Genomic DNA, 14,293 nt, shown 5'->3' with positions numbered 1-14,293 from the left:
AGGTAGGTAGGTAAATCCAACAAGCAAACACAACTGGAAGTGAGTCCCCGCGTAAAGTAACCTTCCTTTTGGTGGGGCGCGACGCGCCTTTGAGATACAGCTCCCTAGATGCAAGACGCGTCAAATGGCCAGCAAACTCAAGTGCCTATACGACATGCCAAACACAGAGTCGGACTTCTACAAATCTCCAGTCGCCTCTGCGTGCGATGAGAGCGGCAAACGACGTGCCTTTCCGCCTGCCTATGCTAAACTTTACCCTTTCCTCCATTGGCCCAAATCATAACGATGGCGGAGACCGAAAGCCCAAAGGCCATGGATCTCCCAAAGGGCTTTACGCCCTTGAGCGACTTCGTTCAGTTGAAGGCCCCCCCTCAAAGTATCGTGAATGTCATTGGTCTCGTCAAGGATTTCCGTCGCCCGATTGTTACTACCGGAAAAGGTGATGTGCTCGAATCCTTATTTACCCAAATCCAGCTAATGGCTCCCTAGATTATAAATGTCAAATGAGTCTCATTGACATGTCTCTATCGAATGAGTCTGAGGGACAAGACGTGAACCTCGTAATCTTCCGGCCTCCAGGAGACATGCCCACTGTCAAAAGCGGCGATGTTGTTGTTGCTCATCAAGTAAAGGTAAGTCACTGACTTGGCTTCTGCAGACCATTTAATATACTGACAATTGGCCTAGACTCAGAGGTACAGGAGTGATCCCTTGTCTCTGTTAAGCCATTTTAGCACAACCCTCCACATATACTCAGCAACAACAATACCCCCTCCTCCTCAGCAAACGCCAGCCCCGTCAAAGCCATCCGCCACAGACGAAAAACGAACCCCAGCACCCATAGAGGGGCAGTACATCTCTTGGCTGTACCACAACATCGACAAGACGGAAATTCCTGACCCTGAAGTGTTTGAAATCCAAGCCAACCAATCGCTCAATATAAAGAACAAGCTGTGCGAGTTGCAGGATGTTCGGGATGGCAAGTTCCATGATCTCATCGTCCAGGTTGTCAAAGATCCACACGAATTCGGAGACAAGGTGACACTGTACGTCTCGGATTACACGGAGAATTCCGGCTTCTTTCACTACACCAACAAGCGCCTGGACACTGATGGTGGTCGAGACGGTGACCCGTACGGCTATACCCATGCTAAGACTCGGAAGTCCAACTCGGAAATCCAGTCAGAGGGGCCTTTTGGCAAGCAAACCATGCAAATCACTTGCTGGAATCCTCATGCCACTATCATCCGAGAAAGAAGGATCAAAAAGGACGATTGGGTTCGCTTGCTCAATGTCCAGATCAAGTATGGATCCAACGGGCAGAACCTGGAGGGATTCCTTCGAGAGGACCGGAATGCATTCAAAAACAAGATCTGTGTCGATAAGGTGGATATGCCGGAAGAAGGAGAGTTAATGGATCCCCACGTCAAGAATGCCCTCAGAAGGAAGCGAGATTACGAGAAGCAACTCAAAGCTGAGTCCAAAGAAACGAAATCCGCAAAAGGAACGGACAAGAAAAGGCCGGCGGTAGACCAGCCGGAGCAAAAACCTCGGAACGCCAAGCAACGTCGAGCATTGAAACGAAATCAAGTTGCAGGGAAGGAGAAGGAAACTGGAAAGGAGGCGGGCGAAGACAAGGAAATCGAAACACCGCCAGACCTCAACAAGCAAGTGGTATGCGAGAATCACGATGAGCCGGCTGTCGACGTGGCTGCCATCCTCGAACCAGCAACACAGGAGTTCATCTTCCAAAACGCGCCTCTGATTGTCAAACTTCCTTTCCACGACGCACAGTATCGGACCCATGTTCGCATAGTCGACTTCCATCCTCCCAGGATACAGGATTTTGCTTGTGTTCGCAAGCAAAACGAATACGACGTACTGTCCGACTTTTCTGGTACAGACTCGGAGAATGATGATGACGATGACGACGAAGAAGGACGTCCAACCATCGACAAGTATGTGAGCACGAGCGAGCAGAACTGGGAGTGGCGATTTGCTCTGTGTCTCCAGGATGCCACCGCAGCCAAGGACCCCAAAACACGAGAGAAGAAGACGAACAAATTCTGGGTTGTGGTGGATAACATGGACGCCCAGCTCCTGACAGGCCTTGACGCATGCGACTTCCGCACCAACGCGGGCGTTTTGTCCCAGCTGCGTGAGAAAATGTTCATCCTCTGGGGAGACCTCGAAGAGAAGAAGACCAAGAAATTGGCCGAGCAGGGCAAGAAGCAGAAGGCCAACGTTGGAAAGAAGAAGAAGAACAGCGACCGACCCCCTGATTCCGACGACGAGGGTGCGGGTGCGGGCGGGGCGTCCAAGATGGGGAAGGAAATCATCTCGAACCGTCCCTTCACTTGCTGCATACGTCAGTATGGCATCCAAGTCAAGGAGCCAGACAGCGAGAAGGCAGATGCAGGGACAGGACAGAGATGGCAGCGAATGTATGGGCTTTTCGGAACCAAGATATGCGGTCACTAGCCAGGTGGTCAAGCACGGGGGTGTACAGGGACTTTGGGACATGTATTTTACAACGATTGATGACAAACTTGCAGAGCGGCGGCCGCCACAGGCACAAGGACTTGGAACAGAATGATGTATCCCTAATGAAATCGTGTCGTATCAGCTAGTACAAGAGCTAATCAGTTGTCTTTTATCCCCGTTCTAACGCCTCGAGTCAAATGAGCCATCCATCCTAGACAGGCGCTCCCGTTCGCCATCACACCACCGAGCATTAACCCTACTTGCAAGAGCGATCCACGGAGACACTACCAAGCTTCCTCGCCTCTAGCCATCCCGCAGTTGAAGACTGAGCCAGACAAAGATAAGCGCACGGGAGATGAGCGGAGGATAAGGGGGCTCGCAGCCAGTATCCTTGTATAAACAGAGCAAAAGAAAGTCATACATGTAAATGTAAGCCGTGGTTTAATCCTCCCCGCAGTCAGAAAATTTGATTTAGTCGCCCAGTACATCGTCGTCATCATTAGTAGCAGGCGGCTCCTCCACGTCAGGTTCCTCTTCTTCCTCCTCCTCGAGCAGCTCCCGCCGTCGTAGATCTTCTTTCGAGCCCTCCTCCGGCTCAGGCTCCTCGACTGCCTCTTCTTCATCTTCCTCTTCGTCGTCATCGTCGACGACGATCTCTTCGCTAATGGCGGGCTTTGCAGCAGCGGACCTTGTCGATGCCGCCTTGGACTTCTGCAACTTCTTGCCGTACAGGTGATCTCGGACCTTTTTGGGATCGAGGTACGCCACCACCTCACTAAAGTTCTTGCCGAGCCTGGTCTGGTTTCGTAGAAGTCGCTTGTGAAGCTTGCCCGCGTGGGGACCTGATTGGTCAAGGACCTTCTGGGCAATGGCAAGGACGTACTTGGCCGCCAATTCACACAGGGCCTTTTCAGATTTGAGCTCTTGAGCCAGCTTCTCTTCTTGCGTCAGGCCTTCGTCTTCATCCTCTTCTTCATCAGAGTCGTCGTCGTCCATTGGTTCTTCATCTTCGGCAGGTTCGTTGAGAATCTTCTTTGTCCGCTTCGCAAAGGTCTTCTCGACGCCATCGTAGATTGAAATAAGCTCTGGAAGAAGCTTAGGCTCAAGTTCGTGAGCCAACCTCGCAAGCTTCTTATAGTTTGCGTTTCCGCGAGATTCTTCTGTCCAATTCCTCAATGAGCCGAAGAGCACATGGATATCACAGAGAGCACCAGTGGCAAACATGCGGATATCGTCGATGATGGCTCGGGACGACAGAGTTTTGATCAGACCAACGTCGTACCTCTTACGCAAGACAGAAACCTGATCCACCATAGAGTTGGGTATTTCGGTCTCGCTTTGAATGAACTTCTGGAAGCTCCGCACTTTCCACATGAAGTAGAACTGAATCCCCTTAATGGCAAAGGAGACAACCTCATCCTCCAAGTCGTCAATGTCCTCGGTCTGTTGATCAAACGTGCCTCGGCCAACAATGTTCACCAGGAGCTCGATCGTGGATGACATTGAGTCGGCTGCGCGACCTTCCGTTTCCAAGACCTCCATGCAGTCGGATATACGAGCAAGCTCACTGATCTTCATCAGCACCGTGGAAAGCGCCTTCAGATGATCCTCTGCTAGATTGCCGCGCATAGATAGCTCGCAGGTCTTGTCGAAGCTGCGCAGTGTGTTGATGACATTCTCCCACAGGACCGCAAGCTTTCCGTCGGTCAGCTCCTCAAGCTCGTCGTACTGGCGAGAGTGGAGAAGAGCAGCGGCGGCCTCGGCAACAACTCTTTTGTCGTCGTGCCTGTTGAACTGAGTGCTGATCTCATCGAGCAACTTTTCATATTTGGTCGAGTCTTGCCGTAAAGTTTGGAAGACTTCGAGATCAAGGAAGTGCTCCATCCTGAGAACGATCGTGGCGGTAGCAGGATCGGCGCCAAATTTGTTGAGGAGCTGGGGAATGACTGTCGCTAATTCCAAAGCGGTCTCTTCTTGCGCCTCTGTTACCTCTGGACGTCCACTCTTCTTTTTGTTCTTTTCAATCTCGGCAGATTGCAGCATCGACATCTTTACTGCGGATGCCAGAACCTCGAGCAAGATGGCTTCCTCAGTGCCCTGTGGTCCAACGGCCTTCTTAAAAGCAGTCTCGGTTGAAGCACCATGTGACTTGGATTTCGACTTGGAACTGACTGTATGATCATATAGCAGGTAGCCTGCCAGCAGCTCCCACTGCTTCACATACGGGACCTTTTCAAAGAGGACCTGAGAGGCAAGGGAAATTCGCGTGTCTGGAACGTTCGCCTGGGTGACGTCTGCGGCGGTAGCAAGACCGGCACCATTGTCCTGCTGCTCCCCCTCGACTTGCGCATCAAACGCCGCGAGGTTCTCTGCTAGGCATTTGATGTTGACCCATGTGCTGCGAGGCGAGTCATAATCGTCCTCATCGATCTCGCCAAAAGTCTCCTCAAGCGCATCCTGCCCACCGAGCTCTTCCATCTTGCCTTCGATGGAATCTTCGACGCAAGAGATGAAAAAGTTGACAACCGCTTTTCTGATTCTTATGTCGCTATCAAAGATGAGTTTGCCGATTGAGTCAACTTCGTCTGGTTCGAGCATTCCGGTATCCCGTAGTACATTTATGACAGAGATGGCAGCAACGCGGACAGAAACCTCAGCGTCCTTGGTGGAGATCTCTATGAGACGAGGCCGAAACCGGTCAATGAAGTGGCCCAGTTGTTGCACGTCACGTCTAAATATGCGTGCTAATTGCCTGAGGACTTCTTGTCGGGTGGAGGCGACGGTGTCTGACAGCATCCAGCCGAGATAACGGAGGTACTCGGGCTGCATGAACACTGTGGAAAGACCAATGATCCAAGACCCCAAGGACTCGACACACTCCGTCCTGATACGCGGGTCGATATCTCGGTATCTGTGAATGAAGGTGGTGTCGAAAAAGTCCTTGACGTGATTGCCACACAGCTCTCTGTTATCATTGGCCTCATCGAGGGTACGTTGCATTTCGGCCAGCTTCGCCTTATTCTTGCCCCTTTTGGCTTGCGCAACTTGTTGCTCGATCGCAGTAATTCGGGCGTCGAGCGTGTTTGCGACATCGATAAGGCCGTAGACTAGGGAAAGAATGACAGTTGTCGCGGTGTGACGGAACGGGCGAAGTGAAGATGTCGACATGGATGCTATCCAACGGACGAGGTTCTCCATCAAAGTAGCGTCATTGTACAGGACATCTGTTTCGTGGACACTCCGAACAACGCCCCGGAAAAATCCAGTGAGTAGGTCACGGAAAGCCTTGGTGTTCTTCGCCCTGGAAATGAGGGGGTACTCAGTCACTTGCTCCTGTGCCAAAGTTAGCTAGTTGATCCGCGGCATAAGGCTGTCTTTTGTAGTTATACGGGGACATGCCTCTTGGAACAGGTCTTGAAGCTCCGTCAGTCGAGCCTGGCAATTATCAGGGTCACGAATGTCGTCTTCCGTGATCTCGAGGTCGCAACCAGAACACTGGAGCACAAGGTTGACAAGCTCTACGACAGCAAGGGCATCATTGGCTTGATATCTGGTCTGCCACTTATCCGCAACCTCGTCTGAAGGCATTCCCGAACCGAAAACATCGGCTATAGACGTGTCAGATGATGGAATCGGCGAATGAATTCCGGGGTAGCGACTAAGACTTACCATACAGACCCTCGGCTTGCCTGTCGGCGGTAGCAATTCTGACTGATTTCTTGGGCCGTGACGGAAGACTTGCGGAATGACCAGATGGAGCTACGCCGTTGGTCTTTGGTTTCTTGATTGCGGGCTTCCTTGCGCGGCTCCCTTGCGATGCGCCCGTTCGCTTCTTGGGCCTGGCGCGGGGCCGTTCTTCGTCACTATCGGCAGCATCGCTCATGGTAGCATCCGACAGAATGTCATCGTCGTCGTTTCCTTCATCGTCATCATCGTGTCTTTTGCGCTTGGGTGCGGTGACTGGCTCCGGGCTAAACTTTTCGGGGGCTCGCACGACGCGTCCAGATCGACGACGCGACGACTCGGGTTCGGGGGAAGCTGTCGCGCTCTCCATGATGTCGCGTAAAGGCAATGTTGGATACCGTCTGAATGCCTACAGGTAATCGCAGCAATGGCGACAATTATTTCGCGCCGATGAGCGAATGTCCGGAGGGGTGGCGCATATGAGGAAAATTGTCGCGTTGAGCAAGTGCGTTTACGTCGAAGATGTTTAGGTGACGGGCTCTCCAAATTCGCGAGTGGCAGAACGGGACACGGACGGGTTGGGGGGTGTGGTGGATCGAAGCGCCGGTCCCTGCCTTGGTGCTATGTGAAGGATGGTGCAGCTGATTGGCGAATGAGCAATGGCCGCCTGACGCGGAAGGAAGGACGAGACCACGCACCCAGCACCTAAACTGGAAGTCACCTCAGGTATGAGGTAATATGGCGGGATACCTTCAACTCGTGCACTCGCCGCGCTCACCCGTCAGAGAATAAACACCTTGATGGAACATGTCAGGGTTACAACCGGCTCATCTGGATTCCCTGTTACAACGTACATACTTGATTGAGGCAATTTAGTATACTACTGACTTGGTCAGGGCTCGTTCGAGTCGAGTAATGGAGAGCGAGAGAATGCAAGTGACCTTACTCGAGGTGCGAATGATTGGCCGTTCGAGCTACATGTCTCGTGGCGTGAAAGGTCAGACTTGACATCAGGCCAGGTCTTACTTTATATTTCCACCCTCTCCAGATCAAGTTGTCTTCATAAGGTACGGACCTTCCAGTTGATAACATGATTAGGTTTGCCGCCTTAAGAGTCATTCCAAGAAGTTGTCATTTGACGAGTGCTGCATCCTAACAACTGCTCGAGCTTTAAAGGATGAGCTCGCGGGGCGCCGGCGGCAGTACAGTGCATTTTCAGCACTCTGCGGCCACACTGTGTTCCTTGACATCAATCAGAACCTCTCATCGAGCAAGCATCGCAGACTCGAGCTGATTTTTCGCAATATCAAGTTGCACCAAAATCGTCATATCGCAACCTGTTCATGATCAAGTCACCTTTGACCAAAGTTTTGGTACGTGCCCCCGGAAGTTGTGTATTTCACAAGAGGCATCTCTAACTCTAATCCTCATCGCAGACGAAGAGCAACGCCAACTACTGGGCATGGCTTGTCAAATTTACCCCTGATACGTCTGAACTCAACCCACACCCAAGCCGGCAAAAACAACGATGGAGTCTCCGTTTCCCAAGTCATCTTCAGTGGCCGGCGAGGGCGAGATCATAGCCCAGCTCCTGCCCAACGGCCTGTCGGGTCTCAAGGGCATGTCATACCAGTACCCCCTAAAACTCATCTCTCCGACACCGGCAGCCGACCAGAAAAGCGTTCTGGTGTTTCTACTCTCCTACGGCGGCGGACTTGTCGGGGGCGACAGCGTCAATCTCTCTATCCGCACTCTACCGGGATCAAAACTCAGTATTGTCACACAGGGTCATACGAAGATTTTCAAGTCCGCGTCTCCCGACGTCGTCACGCGCCAAACGCTCAGTGTTCATATAGAAGATGGTTCAGGCATCTGCCAGCTGCCAGATCCAGTTCAGCCTTTTGATGGAAGTGTTTACGAGCAGACTCAGATATTCACAGTTGCTCCCAACGCATCTCTGTGTCTACTGGACTGGGTGACGCAAGGCAGAACGGCGCGCGGTGAGGATTGGAGTTTTGTCAAATGGACAGGACGCAATGAAATCTGGCTGGAGAAAGAAGCGCCCGGCCAGAAGAAGCGTTTGTTAGTGCGGGACACAGTCATCTTAGACAGAGACAGCCAAGGCCTAGTAGGGAGGTCGCTACGAGACTCTATGCATGGAAACGGCCTCTTTGGAACTTTGATCCTGAGAGGGCCCCAGATGCAATCATTGGGCAATTTCTTCCTCGAAGAGTTTGGTGCTTTGCCTCGTATTGGCGCGAGGGATTTCAGATCAGCTGAAGCGAAAGCGAAGGAAGAAAGCAGCTTGACTGAGCACGAATTATGGAGGCTCAAGCGCATAGAGATGGAGACGAAGGATGGTATCTTGTGGTCGGCTGCGAGGGTCAGGGGATGTGTTATTGTCAAGTTTGGAGCAAGTACAGTTGAGGCTGGCCGGCTGTGGATTGGCATCATGCTGAGTCGAGAAGGCACAGTTGCAAAAGTCTATGGGGAGCAAGCGTTAATGTGCGTAAAATGAGGTCTTTCTTCTTTTTGACTAGTTGAAGGAGATACCGCCATTAGCAAAATAAGCAAGGCAACTCTTACTGACTTTTGTTGCTCGTATGAGACCCCTAATTGCTTTTTTTGAGTCGATTCTGGCTTGAATGCTTCAGTTCAAGTACTTCGTACTGCTCAAGGCCAGTGAGCGGTGCGCACCCAAGTTGCGTCGCATTGAATCTGTGCTTGAATGCGGGGTGAATCAACCCCACCTCTATAGGTGTGCAATTCAGCGGGACAAGGAAGGTGTCTTGGGTGCTATGTACAAGGGGCAGCAGGTCCCATAAACGTTTTGTCCCCCACCACGCTGAGGTAATCGAACATCTTTTTCTCTGGGCGGCATCTGTGACTCTCCCACCAGACACTACCGGACAATATTCTTTACCCTGCCATTGCCGCATACCCAACTCGAAAATACGGCAACGCTCCACGCTCAACTACACAAACGATAAAGGAGATTACTTTGAGCCCGTTGCTCACATTCCATTGCCGTCAGTCACCATGCCAGAGGGAGCGCCGCCGGCTCGAGGCGCCGGTAGGGGTCGACCCCGAGGGACGAGAGGAAGAGGAAGAGGAGCTGCCAGCAGTGCCACACCCAGTGCCGAGGGACCGACTTCAACTTCGAGACCATCTTCGGCGCTGGTAACAGCTTCGGCGACCGCTGCACCTTCCAGAACCGCAACACCCAACCCTCCCGCGACGCGGGGTACTTCAGCCACCAGATTTCGTCCCAGAGTGGTGCGTAGAGACGAGGCGGCGCGAGACGCAATTGCAAGACAAGAGCTAGAGAAGGATAATGCGAGGGCAAAAGCAGAAGCTCGCGCCCAAGCCCGCTCCCGGGGCCGCAGTCGGCGAGCTCGTGGTGATGCCATGGGCAGGGGTGGCTTCATGTCGCGAGCTGCGGTCGCTAGTGGCCCGTTCTCGCAAATGACAACAGAGGGTATGTTGAAGGAGGGAATTGTACGTTCGGTCCTTTTGAACTAACTTTGTCTAGGAGGTGGCAGATCCGGCGGAGGATGGGGGGTGGTGGTGGTGGAGGAGGAGGCGGCGGCGGAGGGTTCTTTGGCGGCGGAGGCGGCGGCGGCCGAAAGAGAGAGGGTGGCGCGTTTGGAGAGGCTTCAGGCCATCGCGAAGCACGAATCAACGCCGATAGACTCGCCGGATATCCTGTCGACCGCGAGCCCGACTCTGACGACGAAGAGACGGCGGCTCTCATTGGCGCGAAGCCTGGTAATATCTGGCCCATGGGTATCGCCCGTATCGACAAGAAGGAAGAGAAGAAGACGATTGCGACCTCGGCCGAACTCGAGGCAGAAGAGCAGGGCAAGGCTGAAGAGAGCCTCTTTGTTGAAGGAGAAGGATGGTCTGGCGCTATTCCCCCGATGGAAGACGAGACGAAAGTCTGGCATGCGGCACCCAAGGGTGTGGTCCAAGTCAAGGCAGAACCTGGCGGCGAGCCAGGTGCTATGGAAATTGCGCCGGTCGACTTCAACGCCCACGTCAAGTCCGCGACTCCCGAAGCCGAGGAAGAGAAGGTCACCCCTGAACCGAAGACAAAGAAGACAATGGCCGATCCCGAGGTGGAAATGATTACACACGACATGGAGCTTCTGCTGGGCGAATTGGGCACTGTCACCGACGAAAACTCCAAGGCACCCGAGACAGAGGTTGCGAGCAAGGACGGACGTCTGTACCTCTTTCAGTTCCCGCCCTTGCTGCCACCACTGCAACCTGCGACTGCGCCCAGGGTCAAGCCAGAGCCCGACGACGTCGTCATGCTCGATCAGCCGGGCGAGGCTGTTGACCTCACGCAGGCGGAAGAGAGCTCAAAACCCAAGGTCGAGGAAGCCGATATTGACCTCACGGACATTAATCAGTTGGTCTCCCAGGCTGGAATGATGGGAAAACTCAAGGTGCGCAAGTCTGGAAAGGTCGAGCTGGACTGGGGTGGAAGAACACTCGAACTTAGCCCAGCTGCGGGCATGAACTTCTTGACTACCGCAGTGATTGTGGAGGAGTCGGACGAAAAGGCGAAGCAGGGTGTTCCAGGTGGAGACAGTATTGGCATGGGTAAGATCATGGGCCGCTTTGTTCTCGCGCCGACTTGGGGTGACGAGGAAGAGTGGACGGTTGACCCAGAGGATCTTGTTGTCCCCGAAGCGTAAGGCGAGAGCATGAGGATGGCTCTTGTTCGCTGATTTATCCCGCCAGCGGTCCAGTGTCAACAGATCGGACGGGGTAACAGCATAAGCCGCTAGTGGACTTGGCCCCAAATCTTGTTTGGGAGGTATTGAAAGGATAGACAAAAAAAAAGAGATACCCTAGGCTAATTACATTGCCTCAGTTCGGACTGCTCTCCAATGGGACGAACTCGAGGGACGGCGCCGTCCCGTCGGTCTTCCCCACACTCCGCAGGTGAGACCGTCCGTGAACACCAACCCCCAAGACGTGGTGTCGGCGCTTATGTCTGCAATATCTCGTCACGGTTCTTGTAATGGCCACTTCCTTGCGTCCGGCTTTCTTTGAAGGTCTGGTCAGACTGATCATGGTGAAAAGAGACTGTTGCTACCTACTGGTCTAATCAGTGGAATCGGCAACCATCCGCTGACGTAACTCATAATCTCTCACAGTTCAACTATCCAGCATGGAGGGGCACACTCAGAATATTTCCAACAACGATGGTATCCATGTGATAATCATTGGCGCGGGTCTTGCAGGCCTAGCAACGGCTCTTTCGACCAAACTCGCGAACCCTTCTCACCGCGTGACGATCCTCGAGGCAGTCAAGGAACTGCAAGAAGTTGGTGTAAGTCCTCTCATCCTCTCACACGCAAACCCTTCGCGCATCAGCTCCTCTCAGCTCCAAACTTCGTTGAACTTACACGAGACACAATCGCAGGCCGGCCTCCAACTCACACCAAACGCGACGCGCCTCCTCGAAGCCTGGGGTCTCTTCCCGGCCCTCGTCCCCCTCGCGACCGTCCCCTCAACCCTCTCGGTCCACCGCTACGACGGCACCCGCCTCCTCGCTCATGAACCGCACCTCCAAGAAACGATCCAGTCCCGCTACGGCCATCCCTTCTGGGGCCTCCACCGCGTCGAGCTCCAACGCGCCCTCGTCGAGCGCTGCGCCGCCCTCGGTGTCGACATCCGCCTCGCCTCGCGCGTACGCTCCGTAGACTTTGCCAGCGCGACCGTGACTCTCGACTCGGGGTCCGATTCTTCATCGCCCTCTTCCACCACAGTCTCTGGCGATGTAGTCGTCTGCGCAGACGGAATGTGGTCCGCCACCCGCGCCCAATTCCTCAACCGGCCCTCACCCCCCTCCCTGACTGGCGACCTCGCCTTCCGCATCGCAATCCCCATCGACTCCCTCAAGGGCCCTCACAAAGCTGAGCTCGAGGCCTTTATCAAATCCGAAACCGTAAACTTCTGGATCGGGCCCCAGGGCCACGGTGTCTCCTACACCGTAAAGCAGGGCCGCATGCTGAACCTCGGCCTCCTCTCGCCTGACAATCTGCCCGAGGGCTCGACAAAAGTCCTCGGCGACGTCGAGGAGATGCGTGGCCTGTTTTCCAGCTGGGACCCTCTGCTGCGCAAGCTGCTCGACCAGGTCGAGAGCGTGCACAAGTGGAAGCTCTGCTGGATCGAGCCGCTGGACGAGTGGGCGAGCAAGGATGGGAGGTTCTTCATGGCGGGAGACTGTTGTCATCCGATGCTGCCCTACCTCGCACAGGGCGCGAATTCTTCGCTCGAAGATGGCGCCGTGCTGGGCCACCTGCTCGGTAAAGTCCGCGGCCGCGCGACGGAGACCGAGGCTGGGGAGAGTTCGTCGACAACGACCTCTCAGCTCGCTGCCGCGGCGGCCATGTACCAGCGCCTGCGCATGGCGCGAGGCCAGCGCATCGTCATGGAATCCTTTGCGCAGCGCGACGATTTCCACATGCCCGACGGCCCCGAGCAGGAGCGCCGAGACGAGATAATGACGGCGTCGCTGGCACCTGGGGAGGGGCCGCGGCCGGGGTTCCCTTCGCGGTGGACGTGTCCTGATATCCAACGATTTCTGTACTCGTATGATGCGTACGCGGAAGCGGAGACGGCATACAAGCAAGATCCGTTCTAGGTGTCTTCAGATTGTGTTATTCGAGCATAAGAAGCTCATTCGGGCCCCCCTTTCTATCAAAGATGGGTTCGGACTCTTTGTATACGCGCGCGCACCAAGCGGCGCGATTTAGTTTACATCCCAGCACATACCAATGATCTATGCTTCGGCCCGCCTTGATTGTCCAAAGACCAAATGCTTCCGAGTACAAGATGGCCAGTATATCCAATATCTATACCGGTCGTCTATATCTCCAAGCCGCATAACAGCGGCTCCATACCGTTCTCTTGCTCAGCATGCGATGCGCCCGGATATACACCTAGGGCACCCTTGAACGCCATGACTCCACAAAGGTAGACATAATCGTATCGATACAATGGTCGGGACTTTCCCTCTAGTTACCATCATCTATCCCTTCTCCCTCCTCCAAGCCCGACCCGCCCACTATGCTGGCTCTGCGCGTCGAGACCGTCGAGGTCGACCGAAGATACGCTCGGGGAGCCCAGCCTATCCCCCGTCCAGGTGTCGCTCGCTTTATCTCCTTCGATTACGTACATCTCGCTTTTAGTGTTGCTATCCTGTCTCCGGTTCGGTGGTGCCATATAATCCGAGCCATGTTGCGTTCCCGCCGTCTTTGAGCCGCCTTGCGAAAACGGCCCTGGGTATCCAAGCCGAGAATTCGGCCGCGGCATGGGCTCGTGTTTTCCTATCCCGCCGAGCTCCAGATCCGTGTCGATACCGTCGATGCTATCGGTGCCATAGGGATCGCGGGGCGCTGAACGGGGCGCCGAGCGCGCCGTCCCCGATCTCATTCCACCGCTGATATGCCCGCTGATGTGCCCGCTCATGCCCGGCGTTCGGTCAGTCGAGGTGAATCCGTTGAGTCGCCATGCTCGGAGGAGCGGTCGGATGGTTACTAGACTGGAGGCCACGATGGCAACTCCGGGCTCGACCAAGGTCCATACCATGGCGTCTGTTCCCATGACTGTAGCTGTGTTAGCACGATTCGAGGTTGCTTTCTGGCTTTCGAGCCCGTAAAAAGGGGGGTTTTGGAAATGGGCAAATATCGTACATAAGATATCGGTCAGATCGCTGAGGTCGGCCAAGAACTTGAGTCTGATGAGGGTTGCAATGCTGGCACTGGGTCTTGTCAGCAACTCTCCTATTGATCCGTCTGAATCCAGGTTCACTTACAAAATTCCCAACCCAAGAATGACAATGACAGTCGCCTTGGCTTGCTTGGTCATCTTGACGCTCCATATCATGGGAATAGGGAGCAGGGCCTAGATGTTGTTAACATTAACTCATAGGCAATCGTGGATGCGTGAGAAAGGTAACTTACATAGAGCCAATCGCTCAGAATCGTCATGACACTGATGGAGTAGGCCGCCGCCACGACAGCGTCTGGCGATACGCACTTTGAGTTGGGAATAGCATAATCCCATTGCGCTTCGACGGGCGAGCATTGGAATACGTTCCAAAAGA

The 14,293-nt window shown here is 54.1% G+C and overlaps 5 protein-coding genes across 5 annotated transcripts; 4 read left to right on the top strand and 1 right to left on the bottom strand.

Annotated features, from left to right (window-relative positions):
- Positions 1-584: 584 nt before the first annotated feature.
- N0V96_003858 (uncharacterized protein) lies at positions 585-2,481 on the top strand (the record flags this gene model as incomplete). Its single annotated transcript, XM_065756954.1, has 2 exons — positions 585-593; positions 784-2,481. 2 exons carry the CDS (start codon positions 585-587, stop codon positions 2,479-2,481), a joined length of 1,707 nt encoding a protein of 568 aa, XP_065614721.1.
- Positions 2,482-2,955: 474 nt separating this feature from the next.
- On the bottom strand, positions 2,956-6,538 carry IRR1 (cohesin complex subunit; the record flags this gene model as incomplete). Its single annotated transcript, XM_053190485.2, has 3 exons — positions 2,956-5,810; positions 5,874-6,092; positions 6,154-6,538. 3 exons carry the CDS (start codon positions 6,536-6,538, stop codon positions 2,956-2,958), a joined length of 3,459 nt encoding a protein of 1,152 aa, XP_053051894.2.
- Positions 6,539-7,696: 1,158 nt separating this feature from the next.
- On the top strand, positions 7,697-8,686 carry N0V96_003856 (uncharacterized protein; the record flags this gene model as incomplete). The annotated part of the gene is made up of 1 exon (XM_053190486.2): positions 7,697-8,686. One exon carries the CDS (start codon positions 7,697-7,699, stop codon positions 8,684-8,686), a length of 990 nt encoding a protein of 329 aa, XP_053051895.2.
- Positions 8,687-9,722: 1,036 nt separating this feature from the next.
- Positions 9,723-10,871, top strand: N0V96_003855 (uncharacterized protein; the record flags this gene model as incomplete). The annotated part of the gene is given in 2 exon segments (XM_065756953.1): positions 9,723-9,729; positions 9,745-10,871. 2 exon segments carry the CDS (start codon positions 9,723-9,725, stop codon positions 10,869-10,871), a joined length of 1,134 nt encoding a protein of 377 aa, XP_065614720.1.
- Positions 10,872-11,350: 479 nt separating this feature from the next.
- Positions 11,351-12,829, top strand: N0V96_003854 (uncharacterized protein; the record flags this gene model as incomplete). Its single annotated transcript, XM_065756952.1, has 1 exon — positions 11,351-12,829. One exon carries the CDS (start codon positions 11,351-11,353, stop codon positions 12,827-12,829), a length of 1,479 nt encoding a protein of 492 aa, XP_065614719.1.
- Positions 12,830-14,293: the final 1,464 nt, after the last annotated feature.

Source organism: Colletotrichum fioriniae, assembly GCF_027942845.1.
Source record: "Colletotrichum fioriniae strain IMI 355084 chromosome Unknown scaffold_3, whole genome shotgun sequence".
NCBI classification, from domain to species: domain Eukaryota; kingdom Fungi; phylum Ascomycota; class Sordariomycetes; order Glomerellales; family Glomerellaceae; genus Colletotrichum; species Colletotrichum fioriniae.
Note: the sequence above shows the minus strand (reverse complement) of the source record. Positions and strands in the feature narration are given on the sequence as shown.